Raw genomic sequence first — 26,835 nt, 5'->3', positions numbered from 1 at the left:
TCCTTTATTTTTTATTTTCTAAGTATTTTTCCAATGATAAATGTTCAAATTACTGAGGTGTGCAGCAAAACACCAATTAAGTAGTGGGCATTTGCTTTATGCTGCCAGGATTTTAGCAGTTTGAAGAAATGAAGTTAATTAATCTAGCTACCCTTGGCTCCAGTGCTCTCCTGTATTACAGTTTTGAGCATATTCTATGGAAAATACTCATGCCATGGTATTTGCAATTCTAATTGCCTATGTACACCCCATTAGAATATAAATTACTCAAGAGCAGATTTCCCTTAAAGGCCAGGCTTATTCTTTGTATTCTTTGTACATAGTATTTTACTATAGCACCTACTACTTAGGAAATGTTTAATAGTTATCTGTTGATTTTGAATTGGTGAATAAGATTCTGCTACAGAATCACATCATTGCTTACATATTAAAACGATGGTATAACTTGAAGTATGACGTATGAACACGTTCAGTGGACATGAAAAGGTGAAAAATTCTTATTCTTAATGACCCTGTATCTAATACAAGATCTCTGTCACATAATCAAGCTCATATACATACTTAAATGTAAATACTTGTTCTTAAGCCATAAAAATATATATATTTTTTCTGTATGGGTCAAACTCTTTTTTTTAATTAATTTATTTTTTATTTGTGCAATGTATTCATACATCATAATGTTATAAAGAAAATACTTTTGTAGACATACATGCACACATCGCCCAGTTAGCCCCTACCCGATCCCCACCCCATTCCCTCCCCATCCCTCCTTCCCATGCTTGGCTTAGTGGTTGACATCTAGTTTTATAGCAATTTATCCAATATTAACGATGATAATCTCACAAAACAGTTTCATTTGTCTGATACCAAGATTTTGATGACTAAAAGATAACAATTCAATATTTCTTTTTGCTTTCTTTCTTACCAGAGAATATTTTTTTCTTTTTTTTTAGGTGAAGCTATCATACATTTATTTATTTATTTTTCAGAAAAAATCTATCCTGATATGGAATATGGACTCTAGATATCCAAAACAATCTTGAAGAAGAACAAAGCTAGAAGATGTATATTTTCTGATTTCAAACCATATAAAGCTACAATAATTGAAACAGTGTAGTACTGTTCTAAAGGCAGATAAATAAACCATTGGAGTTAAATAAAAGCTTAGAGATAAATTCTTCCATATATTGTCAAGTTATTTTTGACAAGGTTCCCACGAACATTTGGTGGAGGAAATAATAATCTTTTAACTAAATATTGTTGAAAAATAATAATTACATGAAAAAGAATAAAATTGGACCCTTAACTAACACATATACAAATATTAAGTCAAAATAGATAAAAGACCTAAATATAAATCTTAAGACTATAAACTTTTAGAAGAAAATCTGGGTCATAAAACCTCACAACATTGAAATCTAGTGATTTCTTGGATATGATTTCAATGGCACAGGCAATAGAAGAGTATACAAACTCCCTAAAAAAATAAAAAAATATTTATATCCATAGACAATGTAAACAGAGTTAAAAGTTACTGATAGAATGGGATAAAATATTTCCAAATGCTATATCTGAAGGTATATTAATATTCCAACTAGAAATCCTAAAAATTAGCAACAATAAAAGCAAACAATACAATGTAGAGATAGGTAAAAGACTAACATAAATAATGAATCTCCACAGATAACCAATCTTAGTTGTCTGTTGGATGGAAAATCTTATTTCTCTGGTTCTGGTGTGTGTTACCTATTTCTTCTTTGTAGTTAATCTCTTTGAGTATTTTCTCTAGCACTGGTTTTGAAGACATAAATTCCTTCAGTTTCTGTTTGTCATGGAAGCTTCTTATTTCTCCATCTAATTTGATAGAAAGTTTTGCTGGGTAGGAAATTTTTGGCTGGAAGTTGTTTTCTTTCAGAGTTTGGAATATGTTACTCCAAGCCCTTCTGGCTCTCATGACTTGGTTTGGGAAGTCTGGAGTGATTCTAATTGGTTTGCCTCTGAATGTCACTTGGTCCTTTGTTTTTGTTGCCTTTAAGATTCTCTGCTTGGCTTCCACATTGGTCATTTTGACAATTATGTGGCATGGGGATCCTCTTCTTTGATCCTCTCTAACGGAGGTTCTATAAGTTTCCTGGACCTGTGTATCAACCTCTTGCTCTATGTTTGGAAAATTTTTTGCTATTATTTCCTTGAAAAGATTGTTAATCCCTTTGTTTCACCTTCTTTTCTCTCCTCTATTCCAATTATTCTTAGGTTAGTTCTCTTAAAATGGGCCCATATTTCTTCAATGTCAGATTCCTGCTGTCGGATTTTTTTTTTAAATTAGAAACTATGCGTTCATTTTTTGAATGATCATCTTCTAGGAGCGAGATTCTATTCTCCATGTGGTCTAATCGGTTTTTTGTACTTTGAATTGAGGCCTTTACTTCATTAATTGCATTCTTTATCTCTCTTTGGCTCTCTCTGAATTCTTTTAGAAACACCTCTATTATTTCTACAGTTATTTTCCTGATTTGATCTTCTAGAAATCTCTGAATTTCTGTTTTATCAGGTTCTGATGTTGTGGGGTTGTGGGCATTCATCGCTCCATTGTTATTCCTCTTTCCCATGATTTCGGAAGTTTGTGCCTTCTCTGGGTTCTTCTCTGGGTCACTACGACTTCACTTAAGGTGCTGTGGATCTCGAGTCTGTGGTATCTCAGTCCCCACTACTCCTTTACTGGGTTGTATCGCAGAGTCTCAGACCCAGGGAGTCAATCTAGGCTGCTTTAGACCATGGGGGGTGCCAGGTTGGGCATTCTCCTATGGTGTAATATCTCTGCCACCACCACTCCCCCACTGGGTCAAGTCCCTGGGAGTGCAGTACTGGGATTTCTCCTCTAGGGGCTGCAATTTGACTCACTGTTGAGTGCGCAGATGGAGCTGTAGTGGACTCGGTGAATTCGCTACTGCTGCCCTCGGTAGCAATATGGCGCCGCTGCTAAGCCCTCGGCCGTGAGGCTGGAGTATTTCTTTTCTGTTTTTGAATTCCACTCTGAGTCCCTACAGGGTGCACTGAGCCCAGCCCCTGGGAGCTTTAGCTACTCCCTGCACCAAGAAATCTGCCGAATCCCGCCCGGCTGTTCCACAGCGGCTCACCTCGGCTTGCTGTCCGCCGCTCCTCTCTTGAGCTTGGTGGGCTGTTGAGTGAGTTGGTCTCGTGCCGTCTGGTGAACTTGCCCCTGCCGCCAGCAGTAAGGCGCTGCTGCCGCGTCCTCGGCGTGAGGCCGGCATATCTCCTCTCTGGTTTCTGAGCTCTTTTATGAGTTACCTTCCTCTCTGGATCCTGGTGCTGCAAGGCAAAATGGCGCCCTCTGCTTCACGCCACAGCTCCGGCTGCAGCACTGCGGTCTGGTTTCTGGTGTCTCGTTTTTCCAGCCCTCTTTTTCTCTGTCCCTTAAAATTACATTTTTTGTTTCTCTTCTGATGGTTTTTTCTGGCTATGAAAGGCGCTGATTTTGTGGTAATAGAGATTGGTTGTTAGCAGGGCTCGTAAGCCCCGTTTTGCTCCGTCGCCATCTTCCCGGAAGTCCTGGGTCAAAACCCATAAAAATATTTTTAAATTGATCCATTAAACTAGGCAGAGTGGCTGTGCTCACCATTTTTGCTTTTCTTGTTAACATATAAACTTGATTCCCAGTAGGCTTAGGAAGTAGTAACAATCAAAAAAGAACAATAAATTATCATCTAAAGGCTATTATATATCTTTATCTATATTTAATCTATTCTTTTTTTCCTTCAGGAGATTTTAGTGTGTGGCCATTCCTTGGAAGTGAATATAACCACAAACCTGGACTTCTTCCTGAGTGTGGCTCAAGTTCAACTCTTACATCAGTTAATAGTAGCCAATATGATTGGACTGGAACCGTCAAACAAGGCCACAGAGGTAACTATTACCTGATTTTGATTAGACTTCCTACATTTGTGCCAACTTTACAATAGAAAACTATAATTAAACTAAATGCTCACTGCTAATTATTCTACATTTAACTTTCTTCACAATATGGTCATAAATCATTTAGGATTGATGTCTTTTAGTTTTGTGATTTGTTTAGTCTCTTTTCCTCTTACTTATCATGCAACTCTGCAAAATTTCTATGGCCTGACCTCAGAAAAGCCTCTGTTAAAAACATTATTTTATTACACTGCTGAAATTTCTAAAGTGTGATGCGAGAAGCCTGGTATAGCTTTCATTTACTTGGATACATTACAGGGATAAGGCCTCTTTTGGAAATGAACTGTGTAAGAGTACTATGGGAATATCTTCAATAAATAACTTTTAAAACATTCGTTTCCCATGCTCAGTGCAGAATGGACACAATCATAAAAGTTGAATGCCTGCCTAGAATTTTAATTTTGATCCAGTGTTCATTGGAAGCCTCTATTACAACCAAAAAGCATGTCAGCATAAAACAAACATCCTGCTTGTTAGATGCTTTGCAAAGTGTGTGTGTGTGTGTGTGTGTGTGTGTGTGTGTGTGTGTGTTTGCATTTTGTTTCTGTGCTTTATCCATAATATCTGTATTTGAATTACGTTTTCTATAGGAACCCAAAACACTGTTTATATGTGAAAAGGTGTTGCTTTTGTTCTTGACATGAGTTATACACAAGTTGTATTTATCAAAAACGTAGTGGCTGGGCATAGTGGCACATACCTGTAATCCTAGTACTTGGGAGGCTGAAAAAGGAGGATCACTGGTGCGAGGACATCCTTAACAACATAGCAATAATAAAGAGGACTGATGTTGTAGCTCAGAGGTAGAACACCTATGGATTCAATGTCCATTATCCTCACACTCAAAAAAAAAAAAAATGCGGGAAAGAGGTATTCACTGAAGTGCTTGATGCCAGGCAGTGTGGGCAGGCATTGTCCTGGAAGTTAACTCAGATATCTTCAAGCATATTATAAGCCCGTGAGGTGGATGCAGGTGTTATTTCCATTTTATAGATGAGGACTTTGGTTCTTAGAGAGGGGACCAACTTATACACACAAAGATTAAAAAAAAAATAATAATGCATTGGAGAATTGAGCTTAGGCCTTTTGAACCAGGTCTCTTTCCATTTTTGTTCTGCCACAGATCATGTATCATAGTATTAAATTTTTCTCTCAGTCTTTATTTTTAAAAAGTTATATAAGTATGATAAAGCTTTTAACTTTTGTGAATAAAAATTCTCAAATTTGATCATCTTTTACTGCCCATGATTTATATTTACTGTGTCTATTTTAAAAGGAATAGAGCCTAGTATTCTCTAAAATATGGACTTTTCCCACTATATTTTAATAATCCATAAAAATATAATAAATGCTATGAAAATAGATGAATGAAAAAAATTCCCTATGCATTTTCAGTGAAGTCCATGAAGTTAGAATGGAAGAGTATTTTTTTATATTATTTGACCCAATTTTATAAATCTCTTTTATCAAAGAAATCTAACTTGTGGATTACTGATTTGTTTTAAAAATTTATACAACTTTAACAAATTGGTCATTAACTGTTTACTTACATACTTGTACTGCCTATTAGTAGGTTTAGATTTCAGTAAATAAGGGACACTCAGATTGAGATTAATAAATACCCTTCAATGAACATTGAGTATTTCTCAGAGTTCTGAATCAGTGTTTTTTTTTTTTCCTTTTCATCATTACTTAAAAACTAGAATATGAAGTATATTGATTGAATATAGGAAAATTGTGGAGGAAAATTTTATTTAGGTTCACATCAGATGTGCTATTCTTTATGGCTTAATTAAAATCTGCTCCAAAGCCAGGCGTGGTGGTGCACGCTTCTAATCCCAGCATTCAGGAGGCTGAGACAGGAAGATCTCAGTTTGCGGACAGCTTCAGCTACATGGGCCCTTTACAACTCAGTGAGACCCTATTTCAAAATAAAAATTAGGGTTGGGGGTGTTGCTCAGAGATAGAATGCCCCAAGATGCCATCCCCAGTACCGCAAAAAAAAATAATAATAATAAAGCTCAAAACTATGTAGTTTATATTTAGACAGGGTTTCCTTTCTTTCTTTCTTTCTTTCTTTCTTTCTTTCTTTCTTTCTTTCTTTTTTTTTTTTTTTTGGTGATACTGGGGTTCCTGGAAGCCCTTCTCCCTCTGGGCCACACTCCCAGACCTATTTTTACATTTTTATTTGGAAACAGGGTCTCCTAAGCCAGCGCAAGCAGCTGGCTTCGAACCTGCGTGATCCTCCTGTCTCTGCCTCCCAAGCACGGGGATTACAAGCGTGCGCCACCACGCCCGGCTCATGGTTTCTTTTCAAACTGTTCCCTTAAAATGCATCTATGATTCTAATAATAAATTTTATGATATGTGTAGCTACTGCAATTGTAAAGAAAATAACAGATTATAATGAGAGAGGGTAATTTGGAAGTATTCTCCAACTCTGTAGGGATATATCTGTGAACATTTCAGTACTTTAGAAAAAGATTCTTAGTGAACTGGAAGAATATGATTCCATCTATAAGTTATTAGTAGAATTTATAACATGTTCTAGTAAAGACACTTTAGTTATGTAGGATACTTGTTTATAGTAAGTCAGGATATATTTTGAAAGAACTAGTTGATACCCTTAAAACAACCACACTGGCCAGGTGCGATGGCACTTATAATTCCAGTACTTTGGAGGTTAAGACAGGAGGATTTCAGATTTCATGTGAGCCTCAGCAACTTAGGGAGGCCATCTACAACTTAAGGAAACCCTGTTTCAAAATAAAATTACTAAGTTAAAGGGTTGGAGGTGTAGCTATGGGGTAGAATGCCCCTGGATCCAATCGCAAGTACAAAAGAAAAGTAAGAATAAAAAACCACACAAATAAAGTGTAAGTCAACAACCACACTAAACACTTTGTTTCAGTTCTTTAAAAATTGAACCTGAGTAATTGGAGACATGGAAAAGAATAGATGTTTATTAAAGTTATATCATATATTATGAGCAACTATAATTTCATAAGAATAGTAAATTAATAATGAGAATACTAGTTGTCAGGACTTAGAGAGATTGTGGGAATTATAAGCCAATAAATGTCCTAGTGGCCAAAAACCTGAGACCCTCCTGCCTAACTTTAGGACTACATGTGATCACCACTATATCCAGCCATGTAGTTTTTTATTTTCATTATCATCTTCCAGTATTGTTACTTCCATGATTTCTGGCTCCCAGAATATATAGTGTCCACCTTTTAAATTATTTTTTCTTGTTTTTATATACTTAGTATGATAGTCTGAGAAAGAAAGAAGAGAAGAAAATTAAGCAAGGATGCTGAGACAGGAGGATCACAGGTTTGAAAATAGCCTCACCAACTTACCAAGGTCTCTCATCAACTTACTGAGATCATATTTCAAAATAAAAAATAAAATTACACTGGCTTGGAGGTAGAATGCCCCTGAGATCAATCTCTAATACAAATAAATAACAAATAAATATTTAATAATAAAATAACAAAATTCATTTTGTAGTACAAAATACATGTACTTCCTTATATAGCTTACTACCTGAATTCACCGTCCCATTCTATAGTTATGTATTTGTTACAATATCAAGCCCTGTAGAACTCTTACAAGAGACATGTTTTTTAAGATTCTTAGATCCTGGTTGTTCCTTATTTGCATAATAAGGGAATCAATTGCCTGGATATCTTAACAATGAAAACCAAATTGTATAATTCTACGTTTTCCCAAACCTCTACTGCTCTGGATTGATTTCCTTCCCAGTGTTTAGCAGGGCAGATGACTGACTTACATGATTTACTCTTTAGAAGATTGTTTCCCTTCTTAAAAAATGGTTTTGGTTTCACAAAAGCCCAATTATATGAACACAACTTTCAATAATGTAATTATAATTTATAATAAGAATTAGTAAGGGGATTGTTTAATTACAATCCACAGTAAATTTAGGAAACTTTTGCAAGAAAAATGTGAATGAATGAAGAATTAAAAGAGTTTTAAGCTGGGTGTGATGGCGCACAATTGTAATCCTAGCATTTGGGAGGCTGAGACAGGAGGATCACAGTTCGTGGACAGCCTCAGCTACTTAGTGAGGCCCTTTGCAATTCAGTGAGACCCTGTTTCAAAATAAAGAATAAAAAATAGGACTGCAGATGTAGCTCAGAGGTAGAATGCCCCTGGGTTCCATCCCCCAGTACTACAAAAAAAAAAGTTTTAATTCATGAAAAAAAATTAGAAATACTATAAGTCATTTTATATGATTAAAAGGAAACTAAAAATAATATTTCTAAAGCTATCTGTATATAATACATTTTAGAGAATAGTTCAAAATAAACAAAAATTCTGTCTTTATACCATTTTTCTCATGGTACTATCACAGAAAGGTATACCATAAAGACAATTTATATATATGTGTATATATATATATATATATACATATATATATACACACATATATTTACATATATATACATATATATACATACATATATATGTGTGTGTGTGTGTATTATAGTCATTCATCTTAATGGAATAGAAGATGGTGGAGGCATACATGCACAAATCACCCAATTAGCCCTTACCTAATTCCTACCCCATTCTCTCTCCCCTCCCTCTCATGCCTATCTCACCCCTCCCTCCTCCTCATGTTTCACTTAGTAATTGACTCTAAAGGACTAGAGAGATTTAGCTTGAATGATAAAAAAATAAACAATCTGCCTATATTAAGTGAAATAATAAAGAATATAGATAAGACATTGAAACTAACTTGAAATGATTACTTTATATACTGTTTTTCTTAACTGAGCAGTACATAATTTTCATTACCAAATATTGCTTAATGAAACATCAAATTAGCTTTATCCTCCCTAATAACTTCACCTCATCCTGCTCCATACTCAGCCACATTCACCTCTATAAGCTCTTTCTTTTAGTATTTATATCCATGTTTCTGAATAACCTGAATAGATTAGCATCTCTTGATTTGCTATTAAAAAAGGGCTTCTTCTCTTTTGTGTTTTCCTTCCAGGCATTCATCTTCTCAATATTCTTTTTTTTCCCAGTATTCTTATATCACATTTTTTCTTTGTCAGTATGGCTTGTTTTTGTTATACTTTATAAATGTTTATTGTTTAGTAAAGTAATATGATTATATTTCCTGTCTTTATGCTTTTTGTTTTTCCTGAAATTAGTCATCATAACATTTTTATTTGCTCAGATTTTGTTCTCCACCTCATATCCCACTCCTACCAGTGACTATACATAATGCTTAACAATTTGTTTATTTACATGTTAAAACTTACATAACATTATATCTGGCCAACCCTACCACCTGGGACACTTATCCTAAAGTCCTTGTTCTGCCTTCTCCATCTTGGACTGTTTCTTCTCTAGACTTCCTGTATTCTTAATACAAAGAGATAGATGAAAGAAGATTGTGACTTTTGAAGTTGATAATGAGTGTTGGAGAAAGTCTATAATATATTAGACTTTTCTTGCTATGAATTGTGATTATATGCATAGAAAGTAGAGGAGGTAGAAGTTATCTGGGGTGGTATTCCTACTAGTTTAACTTGGAAATAATCTTTAGCGCTGTTGTCCATTTTAGGGATGGAAATATTTTTAGCAGATAAAAAAAAAGTCTTGCAAATATATTTGACCAACCTGTGAATTGCTAGGAATAACTAGAGATAAGAACTTAAGGGTAAAGAAAAGAGGGTGTACTTACATGCGTTGTGCACTAACATGTTTTATGGATTAAAACTGTAGGTAAGATGAAGGTAGTAGAAGTGATATATACCCTGAGAACTTATGTCAGTGGAGATTGGGTTAGAAATTGGCTACTGTGATTGGTATGGGGGAGTTTGTTGATGTTCAAATCTATCTTAGCACTCACTCTTATCGTTATTTATTTATTTTTTTGTAGTACCGGGCATGGAACCCAGGGGCATTCTACCTCCAGGTTACACCCCCAGCCCTATTTTTAATTCTTATTTTTGAAACAGGGTCTCACTGAGTTGCAAAGGACCTCACTAAGTAGCTGGGGCTGTCCACAAACCACGATCCTCCTATCTCAGCCTCCTGAATGCTGGGATTACAAGCGTGCACCACCATGTCCAGCTACTTACTCTATCTTGACGCAGGCATGAATGGAAAATGCCAGATTAAAGGTTACATGTTTTTGTATTGAAAGGAGATGAGAATTTTGAACAGTGTATATGTAGTGACCGCCCTGTGGTGTTGCTATGCTGAGTATTTTGTTTCCTTTTCAAGGCACCTGGATAGACTATTTGTAACCAGACAATAAACACAGATACCAATAAAATCTGACATCAAGCAGAGCCTTAAATGGACAAGAGGGGTATGATTGAATATCTCGATTTTTTTGAAATCTAGACCTGGAAAAGATATTAGGTATTTCATTATCTTCTCTAAGGGAAGGATTTCTTGGGTACATGGAACTCTTACACATGTCAGTATTAGAAAGGCCTTATAAATGTTTAAATATTAATTTTCTCCTGATAAACAGGTGGTGCTCAGGCAGAAGCACAGCATAATTGCCTCAAGGTATATACGAAATATCAAGAAAGCAATAAAAATTATAAAATTTCAGCTATAATGATGCTTATCACTTAGTGATTTTTTAAACCAGAAACCCAGTGAGTACATTAGCTTTCCTGAGTTTCTATTAGACTGTCTTCCGTAGCCTTATTCAACAGTGCTTCTTGACTGCTTATCATGTACCACTTACCGGCTGCACACTGACAGAGGTATGAAAACGAAATACACACTGGTCCCTGCCCTCTGGAAGTTTACAGTCTGCTTGGGAAATAAAGTATAAACAACTGGAGTGATAACACTATATGAAAAGTGTCAAATGTGTCCCTTGGAAAACTAATGGTAGAATAATCCAGGAAAGAACAAGACTAGGATTGTTATCAGTGATTTGTTTTCTTGGAGAAGTTGGAATTAACTAGAGAAGAATAACTTATTTATTTACTCAATAAATATTGATCTTCTGTTATGTGTCAGATATTGTATATGGACAATTGACTAACAGAAACTAAACAAAAGAGGTGAAGTGTCTGCTTTCATGCCCTAGGGTTCATGAAAGGCCATAATTAAGTAATAAATATATACATGTACATGTATATATATTTATACAAAGATGATATAGCTTTAAATTCTATAACTTCCTGAATCTTTCTTATGAGCCTAAATATATCTCACTAGGTATTTATTGTTTTAGAAAAGCAGTAGAAGGGTAAGAATAAACTGTCTATTAAAATAGTACTTAAGGCATGGAGAAATAATGTGAATATAGACATGGAAATTTTTAACACTAGGGTTTTTTGATGGGATAGTGAAAAATGTTATTCTTCTTAGAGTGAAGGAACTGTATAAGGAAATAATAGATGATATACTAAGAAGTAAGTATTTTATGAGAGAGGGGAACCAAACCTTAGAGACACAAATGGATGTAGCCATTCATGTAGACATGAACCTATTGGTAGTAGCATTTTAGTGAAATTTATTACATGTAGTCTCTATTGGCAAAAGATTAGAGTGGCATTCAAGAATTTGTATGTGTATGAAAGATAAAGAAGAGTGCATACAGATATTTCAGAACAATATGGATATAGAATCACCAACAAAATACTAGCAAAACAAATTCAGCCACATATAAATAGAATGTATACCATGACCAAATAGGATTTACTCAGGGAAATAAGGTTGGTTTAACATCTAAAAATCAATTAATGTGCCGGGCATGGTAGAGCACGCTTGTAATCCCCGCGCTTGGGAGGCTGAAACAGAGGATCGCGCAGGTTCAAAGCCAGCCGCGTGCACTGGCTTAAGAGACCCTGTTTCCAAATTAAAAAAAAAAAAAAAAGTATAAAAATAGGTCTGGGAGTGTAGCCCGGAGGTAGAAGGGTTTCTAGGAATCCCAGTACCACCACCAAAAAAGAAAAAAAAAAATCAATTAATGTAAGTCAATAGAGTAAAAAAAAAAAAAATACTGTGCAATCATTTAATAAATGGGGAAAACAGCATTTAACAGAATTCAGTACTTTTTATAATTAAAAGCACTCACTAAACTAGGAATAGAAGAATAGAACTTCAATTCCATAAATGACATCTATGAGAAAACAACTTACTGATAAAAGACTAGATGATTTTTTCCTAAAACCAAGAATAAGACAAGGATGTCTTTTTTGATCACTTCTATTAAGTATCAAACTGGAAAGTTCTACTTAGGGATAATATTCAAGAAAAAGAAATAAAAGATTTCCAGCTTGGAAAGGAAGAAGTGAAATTATCTCTACACAAGTGAGATACTATTAAATATAGAAAACCTTAAAAAATACATGATAAAAGCCAGCACACATCTTTAATGTGAGTGCTTGGCAGGCTGAGATAGGAAGATCACAGGTTTGAAGCCAGCCTCAACAATTTATTGAGCCCCTGTTTCAAAATAAAAAATAAAATAGGGCTAAAGTACTAGTACCAAAAAAAAAGAAAGAAAAGAAAAAAGAAATACACTAAAAACTTTTATAACTAATAAATGAGTTCAGTAAAGTTGCAGGCTATATGATCAATACATAGATACTAACTGTATTTGAATACATTTGTAATAAACAGTGAATTTAAAGTAATTCTGTTTATAATAGCATCAAAAAGAACAAAGTACTTAGAAATATGTTTAACAAAAGTGCAAAATTTACACTGAAAACTACAAAATACTGTTGAGGGAAAGTTGGGGGGAATTTTGTTTGGTTTGGTTTTTTACTGCTGGGGATCATACTCAGTGTCTTGAATTTGCTAGGCAAGCCCTCCACCACTGAACTATATTCCCAACTTCAACATAAAATTTAAGACATCAAAATAAATGCAAAGACATTTGTGGAGTAGAAGACTTAATATTAAGTTAATATTGTCAACATTGCCATACTCATCCATTGATCTATGATTTAGCAAAAGATGCTCAGAATCCTGTCTGACTTCTTTGTGGAAACTGGCAAGCTGTTTGAAGTTTATAATGAAATGCAAAAGACCCCAAGTTGGCAAAACAGTCTTGAAAAGTAAGAGCAAACTTGGAGGCATACAGTACTTGATCTAAAAACTTATGCCAAAGCAACAGTAATCAGGATAGTGTGGCACTGGTACACAGATGAATGGAGTAGAATTCAGAGTCTAGGAACTACCTCTCACATTTACAATTAATTGATTTTTGGCAAGGTAGCCAAGGCCATACAGTGGCAGAATAAAATTGTCTCTTTTTCAAGTGGTGCTGGGTCAGGTGTATATTCACATGCAAAAGAATGAAGGATGATGGCTAAAGCATAATATATGTAACCCAAAACAGGTAAAAGTCCTAAATATAATAGCTAAAACTGTAAAATTCATGGGGTACAACTAGCAGCCTTGGGCATGTCCTCAGGGCTACCTGCCAGACAAAGCCAGTATATCCCCAAGAAAGCAGCTTTCCTGGTGATTAATTTGTATACATCCCCAAATACAGCCTCAAGTTCTGAACCATGGAATGCGCTAGAAATGTTTGCTTGCAAATTGTTGTGTTTTCCATTGTTCCTGGCTCTCTTCACCAGATGCTAGAACTCCTCCTTTCTTTGGATAAACAACATTCTCCTATTCCATGTGATTTTGATAGGACTTTCCATTAAAAGGTAGCCTTGTGACACAGCCTTGACCAGTTGTTGTACTTGATCTCTCAGATCAATCCAACTATCAGTTGAATAGGTCACAGGACTCAGACAAGGACAGTGTTTCATATGAAGATACTGAGAAGAGAAAACTCCAGTGGCTAAATAAGTTCAGATATTTAAATACTAAAACTTTCATTGACTCTCCCCTGCTCCTTTACTTTACCATTGTCATGTGAAGAAAACCTATCTGTGTTTAAGGAAAGAGAAAAGAGGCCAGGTATGCTAACACATGCTTGAAATCCCAGTACTTGGGGGGCTGAGATGAGCAGAATGCAGGTACAATGCCAGCCTCAGCAACTTGCCAAGGCCCTGTTTCAACCTAAAAAGATAAAATAGGGATGGGAGTATAGGGTGGAGGTAGAACCTGCCTGGGTTCAAGCCATGGTAACACTTGCATGTACACACACACACACACACACACACACACACACACACACACACAGTGAAAAGAGGGGGTGAATGCACAGAATAAGCCAAGACCTGGAGAGTCTTGATGACTTCATTTAACTCCATGTTCTTCAAAGCTCAGATCCATTGAAGGGTACACCTCTCACACATTGATGGCCATCATCTGGGGGCCTGTGCCTTCAAACATAGATCCCGTAGTCATATTTTCCTCTATTGTAATAAAACTGAGGACCTGTTATCTGATTATTCCAGTGAGGAATTTAAATATCTGTAGTATATAGTATCACCCATTGTTTCCACAAGCTACAATTATTCTATCTTAATTTTGCAAACACTTTAAATGGACTAAATTCAGGGGGTGGGAGGGGTGAGATGGCCCTGGGTTCTGTTCATGTGGCTGCAGTAATTACTGTTGTTTCTGAATAGCAGTAATTATCTTATTATACCTATTTACAGAGGTGGCAAATATAGGAATGACACATGCTAATTTCCCAATCAGTGTATTAGAGTAAATAAAACCTATGTAGCAAAATATAAACCATGTTTCCAGGGGCATAGAATGGAACCCCATAATTGGACATCTGATGTGGGAATCCTTTGAAATTTGTACTACAGATCCTGGAGAAAAATATAAAACACTCATTGAGCATTCCTTCCTTCACTTTCTTTCCTCCTCCTCCTCCTCCTCCTCCTCCTCCTCCTCCTCCTCCTCCTCCTCCCCTCTCCCCTCCTCCTCCTCTTCCTCCTCTTTCTCCTCCTCCTCCTCCTCCTCATCCACCACCACCACCACCACCACACCTAACCACTTGGTTTTAGACATTTCCTATATCTTTCCCTTCTCTTCGGTCTCCAGTGTTGGTTCACTTGGTAACCTGTCTCATGTATGCATGTTACCTGTTATTACACTCTCTTTATTAGGTAAGAATTGTGTTTTCTAAAGAATATCTCATTTCCAAAGTATTTAGCCATCATAAAATATACAATAATTAGTATGTGTTTATTTAATATTTTAAATAAACAGATATTTCTTCCCAAAGTTAAGTTTCTGTTTCCCCAGACTTTCTGCTATTATTTATTGTATTTGGCTTCTCTACAGACATATAAAGTATAAAGAACTACATGAAACACTCTATTTATCTATAAATTAACCATGATCAAATTGCAATAAAAATATTATAGTCAGACTAGTGAGAGCAGGTGAGACTGCCATAGTCCAGCAGCCTCTCCATGCTCAGGCAGCCCCATCTCCTAGCCTGTCCCCCTCCAGCCACTTCCATCTACTCCTCTGTAATTGATCTTTCTATCCTATCCATGCTAAGGTATAAGTCTTCTTTCTGACCCTAAAAGGATAAAAAATAACTCTTCAATAATTACTTCTTACTTATCTCTCTTTTAATTGCCAATGCTACCTTTTAGTACTTGTATTCTTGTATCACATATGTGTTTGTATCCCTCTACCATCCTGTACCTCATGACATATTGCAATGGACCAATAAATTTAAAAATCGTTGTATATAAAAAAAGATCTAGGAAATAGGTTATAACTAATTCTGTCATCCTTTTTGAGCAAAACTGTGATAAATTATCTGGATGTTCAAAATAACTGAGAGTCCATGGTTTGCTTGGTTTCTTCTCTGATGGTTTGTATTTTTCTAACAAGCAACTCTGGGATTTTCTAACTATACTACTGAAGAAAGACTTTATTAACATCAGAACCATGGGAAGGCGTATAATATAATCTAACATTTCATGCATTTTAGATTGTTTACTTCTAGAATTTTTGCTCTTCCCCAAAGGTTTTAAAAACAAATAATTAAAAATCTTCACAGAATATAAAGGTATACTAAATAAACATGAAGGGCCTACTTCAGTATTCTTCCTTCCTTACTTTTTAATATTCTTGGACTTTGGAAAATAAGCCATATGTGGCCCTCCACAGTTCTTTTTTAAAGATTGGTTCACTTAGTAAAACTAGACATTCCCTAGATTTTAGTAGGCTGGAATTTTTTATTTAAGTTAGTAGGACATGGAAAGGTGTTGAAGTGTATTGTACTACAGAGTGACTTAGATGTTCTTCAAAGCTCAGATCCTTCTTAGTCTGTAATTTTCACACATTGATAGCCATCAACTGGGGTCCCATTGTGTTGCCCAAGCCGGACTCAAAATACAAAAATATATCTGCACAGAGGAAATGGAAATATCTGATTATGGTGGTGGTTACACAACTGTATACATTTGGAAAAGCCCACTCAATTGTATATTTTTCAAGTGAATTTTATTATTTATGAGTCATAGTTCAGTAAACCTAGTTTTAAGAAAGATTGAACCACTCAGTGGCACAAAATCCCACTGGCAACGGTGATTCCCATCAATGTCAGAGTGTCTATTATGGAGAAGCTACTCAGAATCCCTATCACCAAACATTTATTGAGCACTTACCATGTGTGAGACCGTGGTCTAAGGTTTTATATACCTTAACTACTTCAATCCTGATTAATCTCCCTGAGGTAATTTTCAAATTGTACATATATGGAAACTGAATTTCAAGAAAGTTTTATTACTCATCCTAGTTACATAGCTTATAGGTATCAAAGCTAGTGTTGCATCCTCTGTTTGTTCTGTGTCTATTGTGTGTGCATGTGTATGTGTGTGCATGCACACCAACACATATATTGAGTGTTGACTGGGCAAATTAAATAAAACTTGGAAAATATTTTCTGGTACTCTTCCTCTTTCCCCTCCTTTTTGATGGAGTCTCAACTCTGTTGCCCTCCAGGCTGGACTCAAGCAATCCCCATGACTACCCTTCTGAGTGGCTGGGACTCTAGGTATGCGCTGCCATGCCCAGCTTGCACCTTTTTTTTTTTAACTGAAACAGCTCAGTATATTTTTTTATGCTTGCACATAATAACACTGTCTTTTAAAGTTCCAAGAGATGTTTATTTCTAAATATGAAAAAGGCAAACATTTTGAAATGCTGATGTAATGATTCAATTGTATGAGTGATTGAAATATACTGGAATGAGAAGGAAAAACTTTTAGTATAATATTCCTAAAAAAGCAAAATAATAGTTTACCCTAAAATGGCAGAAAGGCTATTATTTGGGTGCAGGGCACTTCTAAGGTAGCAGAGGAGAAAAGAGAAAATGATCCCAGATGGAGGTGAGTTCTTGAGTTTGACTAATAGGGAATTGAGGAGATGTCCATGTGATGATTTTTAAAATCTGAAATAGTATATAATGCTCTTTAAGGAATGAGAATAACTTGAAGGTTTGAGATAGGGCAGGAGCCTAAGTATCCTACATAGGTTTGACTCTTTTACCTAGTAAATATAGACCAGAATCTATGGAGATGCATAAAAATAATGGTGAAATACAAAGATTTCTAAAAATTAAGATCAGATAAATAATAGTATAAATTCAGACAACAAGGCCTGAGCCCAAATTCTTGGCAGCCCAAAGAAGAAAGATACTAATAAATTGTTTAAAGGTTTTACTCTAGAATATATAGATCTTTTAAAATATCTTTAAATACATATGTACGTATATATGTATATATTCCTCTTATAATCTGCATCCAATTTCTCTTTTTAACATCTTACTTTATTATGATATATTTTTCACAATTAATGAATCTACCCTGCTAGGTTACTATTAACTAAAGTCCATATTTGGATTTCTTCAGTTTTTACTAAGGATATACTACTAATGCCCTTTTTCTGTTCCAGCATTTCCACCAGTATATCCTACGATACGTATTCATTCTGTTTCCATAGTTTCTCTAGACTATGACAGTTCCTCATATATTCCTTGCTTTGAATAAGCTTTGAAGGTTTTAGCAGTACTGATCAAGTGTTTTGTAGAATGTCCTTTAATTTGGATTTGTCTGGTTTTGAAGAAGTACTTATGTAGTCTTTTTAAAAATATTATTCTTTTAATAGAGCATTGTAATTTTACGTCATAGTGAGATTCACAGTGAAACAAATGCACATGCACAGATCACTTGCTTTGTTTCCCTCTTCATTCTCCCCTCCTCCTTCTTGTACATTTAGTGAGATTGGTAGTGATACCTTCCTTTCTGGGCATAACATTTCATGCTGTTTCTTTCCTCAAGCCTCCTTTTTGCCATCTCCATCTCCCACCCTCAGTCCTCTTACACTATTCTACAAGTCTTTCATTATTTATGAGTCATAGTTCAGTAAACCTAGTTTTAAGAAAGATTGAACCACTCAGTGGCACAAAATCCCACTGGCAACGGTGATTCCCATCAATGTCAGAGTGTCTATTATGGAGAAGCTACTCAGAATCCCTATCACCAAACATTTATTGGGCACTTCCACTATTCTACAAGTCTTTCACTCTATCTAAAGTTTCTCTTTTTTCATATTTTCTCTCTAGTATCTACATATGAGAAACTTGACTTTCTGCGACTGATCTTACTTAGCATAATATTCTCTAGTTCCACCTACTTTCCTACAGATGACATAATTTTCAATTTTGTTAAGACTGAGCATAGTATATACCCCTGGTCTTCTTTCATTAATGTTTTTGATGACCTGAGGGAAAGTCAAGACTAACCTCCAGTGTTAATTCATGCTGTGCAAGAAATAAATGCCTATTTGTTGATGAGTTGGAGCAACCAGGTGGTTGAGAAAAAGAAGCACTCACAGAAAATAACTCCTTATTCTTTGTTTGTTGGTAATTATTGAAAAGTCTCAACTTCTCTTAGACATGATTAGTGAAGTTTCTTTCTAGAAGTAAAACAAAAATGTCTCACGCTGTTTTGAAATTTGATACATTTTCAGAAAAAGTGTGTATTCTTCAATCTATACATAAATAATTCTTAATCACTTTATGAATGTTTCTTTAGCTTAATTGATTTTTTCTCATTATTTTAGAAGAGTTTGAAAGTCATTAATTTTAGTTTTCTGAAACATTTCTGAAGTTTATTTATTACACATCTTTCTAGTTTTTCTTAGGCATATCTCTTTTCATAGAATTCTATTCAGATGTCTCTCCCAGTGATCTCAGAAGGGATTTGTGAACCTTTGGAATTTAGATATATCTTATACAGGGATAATTTCTCTAATACTGTTTATAACATTCTCTAGGAAGTAGATCTAGGTTTTCTGGACTCTGTAGTTGGTCCTTTTTAAAATAAATTCAAGTACCAGATTAGATTCAGGCACTTGAAAATGACCAATGCAAGTAAGAGGCCTTGAAGCTGAAACTTCTTTAATGTTATGGTTAATCTTCTACCAATCTCAAGTGAAACTGACATTACTACTGTATTAGTGTTCTATTGCTTCTAAAACAAAAATACCATAAACTTAGAAGCTTAGAGCAACACAAGTTTATTATCTTTCATCTCTTTAGGTCATAAATCTGATACAGATGACTTACTAGACTAAAATCAAGATATCAGAAAGACTGTTTCTAGAGGCCCTAAGGAGGAATCTACTTCCTTGCCTTTTCTAACTTCTAGAGGCCTTGATTCCATGACGCATGATGTTGTTCCTCCATGTTTAGTGCCAGCAGTGGCAACTCAAATTCTTCTCACATTGCATTTCTCTTTTAACCACAGCAAGAGAATTTTAAGGATTTCTTTACAATCTAAAAAATTCAGGACTACAAAGAACTTTTGCTTATGTAGGGTACAGCTAAAAATATTTATCATATTAAAAATATTTAAAAGTATTAACTCAATGAAAAAGAAAAATATAAGTCATTTAAATGTAAAAATAGAGTTTTTTGTGAAAAATTAAATCTTCCAAAACAAAAACAATCACTGGCATCATCTTACACTTTATAAATCATAGAAGACAGATTTCTATGTTTGCTTCTTTGTTCAATCCATTCTAGTCTATCATTTTGCTTGAAGGGTATGAACAAATATAGCCTCACATAGATATGTAATTAGAAAAGAAAATTTAGTAATTCAATAATTGTTAAAGGTAATAGCATCTTTCTGTATACTTTACTGTCTTTATGCTGTGTGTGGAGGGGATACTGGGGGTAGAACCCAGGGCCTTTTCTACCTCTGGGCTATACTCTCAGACCTATTTTATACTTTTTTGGAAACAGGGTCTCACTAAGTTGCTGAGAGTCTTACTCAGTAGCTGAGGCTGGCTTTGAACCTGTGCTATCCTCCTGTCTCAGCCTCCCAAGCGTGGGGATTACAAGCGTGCACCACCATGCCCGGCATCTTTATACATTTAACAGCTTTGTTGAGATATGATTCATATGCCATATAATTAACACATTTCACGTGGTTATTTCTGTGCCTCTTACCAGTATCCAGAGTTGTTCAGTCATCAGTCTCAGTTTTAGAATTTTTTTTCCCCAGAAAGAAACCTCATGTACCTTAGCTTTCACCTCCCAATTCCCCTGTCCTCTCCAGCCCTAGACAACCACAAGTCTACTTTTTCCTTCTGTTAGCTTATGCTGAAGATTTCACGTACATAGAAAAATACTGTACATCATCCTTTATCACTACCTTTTTACACTTAGGAAATATTTATTATTCATCTCTTTTAGGCTGTATTAGTATTTCATTGGTTTTTATTGATAAATGGTACTTTATGATATGGATATATACCACAGGTTTTTTTTTATTCATTTATAGTTGATGAACCTTTGATTTTTTTTTTCTACTTTGGGGCTCTTATGACAGTTCTGTTAGGAATTAATTCAATCTTGTGTGGACATATTCTCATTTATTTTTTAATATACATATATTTAGTATTGCTGGCTTATATGCTAACTCTTTAACAATGGTGGTTTCAGTTTTTAGCCTTTTTTTTTTTTCTTGGTGCTACTAGGGTTCCTGGAAGCCCTTCTACCTCTGGGCAACACTGCCAGACCTATCTTTTTATATTTTTATTTGGAAACAGGATCTCTTAAGACAGCAAGGCTGGCTTCGAACCTTTGCGATCCTCCTGTCTCAGCACGGGGATTACAAGCATGCGCCACCAAGACCAGCTGGTGGTTTTTTTTTTTTTTTTTGATTTTTTTAAAATTTATTTATTTTTATTGGTGCACTGTATTCATACATCATAGTAGGATACATATTTTTGTAGACATACATGCACACTTTTCCCAGTCAGCCCCTACCCAATCCCCACCCCATTCTCTCCCTATCCCTCCCTCCCATGCTTGGCTTAGTAGTTGACATCTAGTATTATGGCAATTTATCTAAAATTAAAAATGATAATCTCACATAACAGTTTCATTTGTCTGATACCAAGCTTTTGATGACTTAAAGATAACATTTCAATATTTCTTTTTGCTTTCTTTCTTACCAGAGAATCTATTTTTTCTATTTTTTAGGTGAAACTATCATATATTTATATATTTATTTTTCAGAAAAAAATCTATCCTAATATGGAATATGGACTCTAGGTACCCAAAACGATCTTGAAAAAGAACAAAGCTAGAAGATATATATTTTCTGATTCCAAACCATATAAAGCTACAATAATTGAAACAGTGTAGTACTATTCTAAAGGCAGATATATAAACCATTGGAGTTAAATAAAAGCCTAGAGCTAAATTCTTCCCTATATTGTCAAGTTATTTTTGACAAGGTTTCCACGAACATTTGGTGGTGGAAATATTAATCTTTTAACTAAATATTGTTGAAAAATAATAATTACATGGAAAAGAATAAAATTGGACCTTTACCTAATCCCATATACAAATATTAACTCAAAATAGATAATAGACCTAAATATAAATCTTAAGACTATAAACTTTTAGAAGAAAATCTGGGTCATTAAACCTCACAACACTGAAATTGGCAGTGATTTCTTGGATATGATTTCAATGGCACAGGCAACAGAGGAGTATACAAACTCCCTAAAAATTAAAAAAAAAAATTGTATATCCAAAGACAATGTAAACAGAGTTAACAGTCACTAATAGAATGGGATAAAATATTTCCAAATGCTATATCTGAAGGTATATTAATATTCCAACTAGAAATCCTAGAAATTAACAACAATAAAGGCAAACAATACCCTTTACAGATAGGTAAAAGACTAACATAAATAATGAATCTCCACAGATAACCAATCTTAGTTGTCTGTTGGATGGGAAATCTTGTTTCTCTAGTTCTGGAGTGTGTTACCTATTTTTTCTTTGTAGTTAATCTGAGTATTTTCTCTAGCGCTGGTTTTGAAGACATAAATTCCTTCAGTTTCTGTTTGTCATGGAAGCTTCTTATTTCTCCATCTAATTTGATAGAAAGTTTTGCTGGGTAGGAAATTTTTGGCTGGAAGTTGTTTTCTTTCAGAGTTTGGAATATGTTACTCCAAGCCCTTCTGGCTCTCATAACTTGCTTTGGGAAGTCTGGAGTGATTCTAATTGGTTTGCCTCTGAATGTCACTTGGCCCTTTGCTTTTGTTGCCTTTAAGATTCTCTGCTTGGCTTCCACATTGGTCATTTTGACAATTATGTGGTGTGGGGATCCTCTTCTCCGATCCTGTCTGAAGGGAGTTCTATAAGTTTCCTGGACCTGTGTATCGACCTCTTGCTCTATGTCTGGAAAATTTTCTGCTATTACTTCCTTGAAGAGATTGTTGATCCCTTTGGTTTCACTTTCTTTTCCCTCCTCTATTCCAATTATTCTTAGGTTAGATCTCTTAAAATGGGCCCATATTTCTTCAATATCAGATTCCTGCTGTCGGATATTTTTTCCTAGATTAGAAACTATGCGTTCATTTTTGGATTGCTCATCTTCTAAGAGCGAGATTCTGTTCTCCATGTGTTCTAATCGGTTGTTTGTGCTTTGAATTGAGGTCTTTACTTCATTAATTGCATCCTTTATCTCTTTTTGGCTCTCTCTGAGTTCTTTTCGAAGCACCTCTATTATTTCTACAGTTATTTTCCTGATTTGATCTTCTAGAAATCTCTGATTTTCAGTTTTATCGGGTTGTGATGTTGTGGGGTTGTGGGCATTTATTGCTCCATTGTTATTCCTCTTTCCCATGATTTCGGATGTTTGTGCCTTCTCTGGGTTCTTCCCTTGGGTCACTATGACTTCACTTAAGGTGTTCTGGATCTCGAGTCAGTAGTATCTCAGACCCCACAACTCCTTTACTGGGTTTTATCACAGAGTCTCCGACCCAGAGAGTCGATAGAGGCTGCTTTAGACTGTGGGGGGTGCCAGGTTGCATGTTCTCCTATGGTGTGATATCTCTGCCACCGCCCCTCCCCCACTGGGTCAAGTCCCAGGGAGTACAGTACTGGGATTTCTCCTCTGTGGCCCGCAATTTGACTCACTGTTCTTGAGTACGCAGATGTAGCTGTACTGAATTAGATGAATTCGCTGCTGCTACCGCCGGTGGCAATATGGCGCTGCTGCTACGCCCTCGGCTGTGGGGCTGGTGTTTTTCTTCTTGGTTTTGATTTCCACTCTGAATCCCTGCAGCGTGTGCTGAGCTCGGCCACTGGAGCTTTAGATGCTCTCTGCGCGGAGAAATCCCGCCTGGCTGTTCCGCAGTGGCTCACCTCGGCTTGCTGTAGCCGTCCCGTGAATTCGCCGGTGCTGCCGGCAGTATGGCGCTGCTGCCGCGCCTGCCGCGTCCTCCGGCGTGAGGCCGGTTATCTCCTCTGTGGCTCTGTTCTCAGTCCGCTTTCTCTCTGGAGCCTGGTGATTTTTTGTTTCACTGGTGATGGTGTTTTCTGGCTATGAAAGGCGCTGATTTTGTGGTAATGGAGATTGGTTGTTAGCGGGGCTCTTAAGCCCCGCTTTTCTCGGTCGCCATCTTCCCGGAAGTCTGGTGGTTTCTTAAAGGCCAGTTACAATATGCAATCTGAAACCATTCCAATGAAGTTTTGTTTCTCTCTTAAAATTCATTGGTGTGTCCTGGCTTTGAATATTTCTTTTACCTATACCTGATATTTTAACATCATACATTGGTAATTTAGAAAATGTTTGTTTAGTTATTTAGATCTTCCAAAACTCAACTCATTTTATTTCACAAAATTTAACTTCTCACTTGTTAATACTACCAGTAATCTCATATGCTTTATGTTAGCAAATAAAAATGTTCACAAAAGCAGATTTTTTTTTGGAAATTTGAATTTTATCATTTGCAAAACTACTATACATAGAGCTGGGTGTGGTGGCGCATGCTTGTAATCCCTGTGCTTGGGAGGCTGAGACAAGAGGATCGCACAATTTCAAAGCCACCCTCAGCTACTTAGTGAGGCTTTCAGCAACTTAGTGAGACCCTGTTTCCAAATAAAGTATTAAATAGGTCTAGGAGTATAGCCCAGACATAGAAAAGCCCTGGGTTCCACTCCCAGTACCATGTATGTGTGTGTGTGTGTGTGTGTGTGTGTGTGTGTGTACTGTATATTATTTTATTTGAATGAACATGTTCATTTTGTTCATTTTAGAGAAAATATTTGTAAAATACCGATTAAGAATAGCTACAGTTTTGTCAGTTATTGTTTCAAGTATAAATGGTTTTCCATAGAGAAGACAGCTGGTGTGCTCGCAGTTCAGCCACACATCTGCTTTTCTTCAGGACAACTGTCATTCTTTGGTATGCAGAAAAATGCTTAATGTGGATTTTCCATTTTATCACACTGAATATTAAAAATATGTTTATTTACATGTCAGGATTTCATAAAATGAGTAATTTTACTGTTTTATTAAGAACATTCTTAAATGAAACATTTGACTTATTTTTTACTAAGAGTGTTTGGAGAAGATATTGCAAGAAACAGCCCCAGTTGATACTACTGCCTGATGCTTGTCGAGGCACTCACCACTGCTGTTCACTGAAGTGGCAATGCCAGAGCAGTGGAAAAGACAAGTGGTGGTTTGGTATTACTATAAAATCTTTTTTGACATTAACAAATCTTTGATAAGGTCTCTGTGACCTCAAGGGGTCCATCAAGCATACTTTGAGAATGTTGCCATCAAACCTTAAATACTCTCTCTGTTTTTTTCTCAAAACAAACAAAAATACCAGAAATGTTAAATTAAAGAAAAGTGATTTGTCATTTGAAGTGTAAATAAACTTTTTGTTGTTATTTTAGAATATAATATATTTTGGTCTGATTTCTCCTATTTAACTACCTTGAATAGCTATATAATCTAAGGAAATGAAAAAAGTAAATAATTTCGCCTTCATTTTAGAAAGATAAAAAATTGAAAATTGATTTTTATTTAAGTGTTTAATATTGAACAATAAATTTGTTTATTTCTAAGCTAGAACCAAGTCTTTTAAAGGTTTCTTTAATACAAAATGTATGTGAAATATTTTGAAATAGTTGAAAAAGTTCAAAGTGTATGCTTAATTTGTCTGTCACACTGAATAATCTTCAGATAATCTTTTAGGTTTCAAAAATAGTTATAGAAAAATTGATTTGAGAAATTGAATATGAATTACATTGACATGCTAATGTTCCCGTTAAATTCCCCTGAGCAACATTCTATAGGAAATATTTGAACTGCTTAAAGAAATATTTCAAGAATGAGATGTGCTTTTAGTTGTAAAACCTCTTATTGTACAAAAGTTAAGTTAAATCAATTATATAAAAGTATTCAAGTAATCTTTCTATAGAAAATAGATAGCCAATAAATTGATATAGATTATGAATTGGTTGAAATCCAATTTGGTTTTGTCAGTGTTCTATTTGTGATGTGGTTTTAACAATGTATTTAGAAATAATACTATTGGGAAGACTTTTAAAGTACATATTTATATATCTTAAAATTCTCAATAGTCAACTGTGTACAGTGGCACATGCCTATAATTCTAGTACTTGGGATGCTGAGACAGGAGGATCACAGGTTTGAGGCCAGCTCCAACAACTCAGTGAGACCCTGTTTCAAACTAAAAAAAAAAAAAAAAAGAAAAAAAAAGAAAAAGAAAAGAAAATTCAAGAATCACATATTATCAATAGTGATTACAGCAGTTGATAATAGAACAACTTACCCTGTACCAGGTACTGGATGTACAAAGTCCTGTATTGTTTGTGCTACTACATGCATTATCTCATTTTCAATAGATGTTTAGAAATAACTGAATAACTGATATTTCTAAGATTAGGTAGACCAAAAGTGAAAATCAAAAATAAAAACAAAACCCCAAAGCTTGCAGTGTAATAATCAGTGACATATCTATTTGTTGTGGGAGTAATTTCACCTTCCTAAAATAGTCTTTCATCCACCAACCCATCATCCAAGTAATCGTCTGTCTTATAGCAGGGATTGTTTTATGGCAGATAATTTGTTATTACATTCTATATCATTTTCTTGGCACGGCCCAACTTGAATTTACATTTTTATTTTTTTATTTTTTGGTGGTACTGGGGTTCCTGGAAGCCCTTCTACCTCTGGACTACATTTCCAGACTTATTTTATATTTTGAAACAGGGTCTCATAAGCCAGTGCAGCTGGCTTCAAACCTGCGCGATCCTCCTGTCTCTTCCTCCCAAGCGCGGGGATTACAAGCATGCGCGTGGCTAATTTACATTTTAATACTATTAAAATTGACCAACAGTTTCTTAGCCTTTCTGTAAACTTTAAAACATTTTCTTTCTTCCAGAAATAATATTCTGGATATCAAATATGTTTGATTGAATTTGTCTATAAAAATATAATGGGGGATAAATTCAAAATAATAAATATGATGGTGGTGGTGGTGGTAAGTTATAAACATAGCTAAGTATGGTAAATACTTTATGATCAT

General features: G+C 35.3%; 1 protein-coding gene across 3 annotated transcripts in view; it reads left to right on the top strand.

Moving 5' to 3' along the window:
* VPS13B (vacuolar protein sorting 13 homolog B) overlaps nt 1-26,835 on the top strand; it is a gene marked incomplete at both ends in the record, with an annotated part of 689,491 nt that overhangs the window by 412,080 nt on the left and 250,576 nt on the right. For all 3 annotated transcript variants that reach the window (XM_080693506.1, XM_080693505.1, XM_080693507.1), the window contains one exon: nt 3,781-3,924. In XM_080693506.1, coding sequence (XP_080549632.1) covers nt 3,781-3,924 — 144 coding nt within the window. The remainder of the gene's footprint in view (nt 1-3,780; nt 3,925-26,835) is intronic.

This window comes from Muscardinus avellanarius, assembly GCF_963383645.1.
Source record: "Muscardinus avellanarius genome assembly, chromosome: 4".
NCBI lineage: Eukaryota > Metazoa > Chordata > Mammalia > Rodentia > Gliridae > Muscardinus > Muscardinus avellanarius.
The sequence above is the reverse complement of the archived record's forward strand: the minus strand, read 5'-3'. Positions and strand labels throughout refer to the sequence as shown.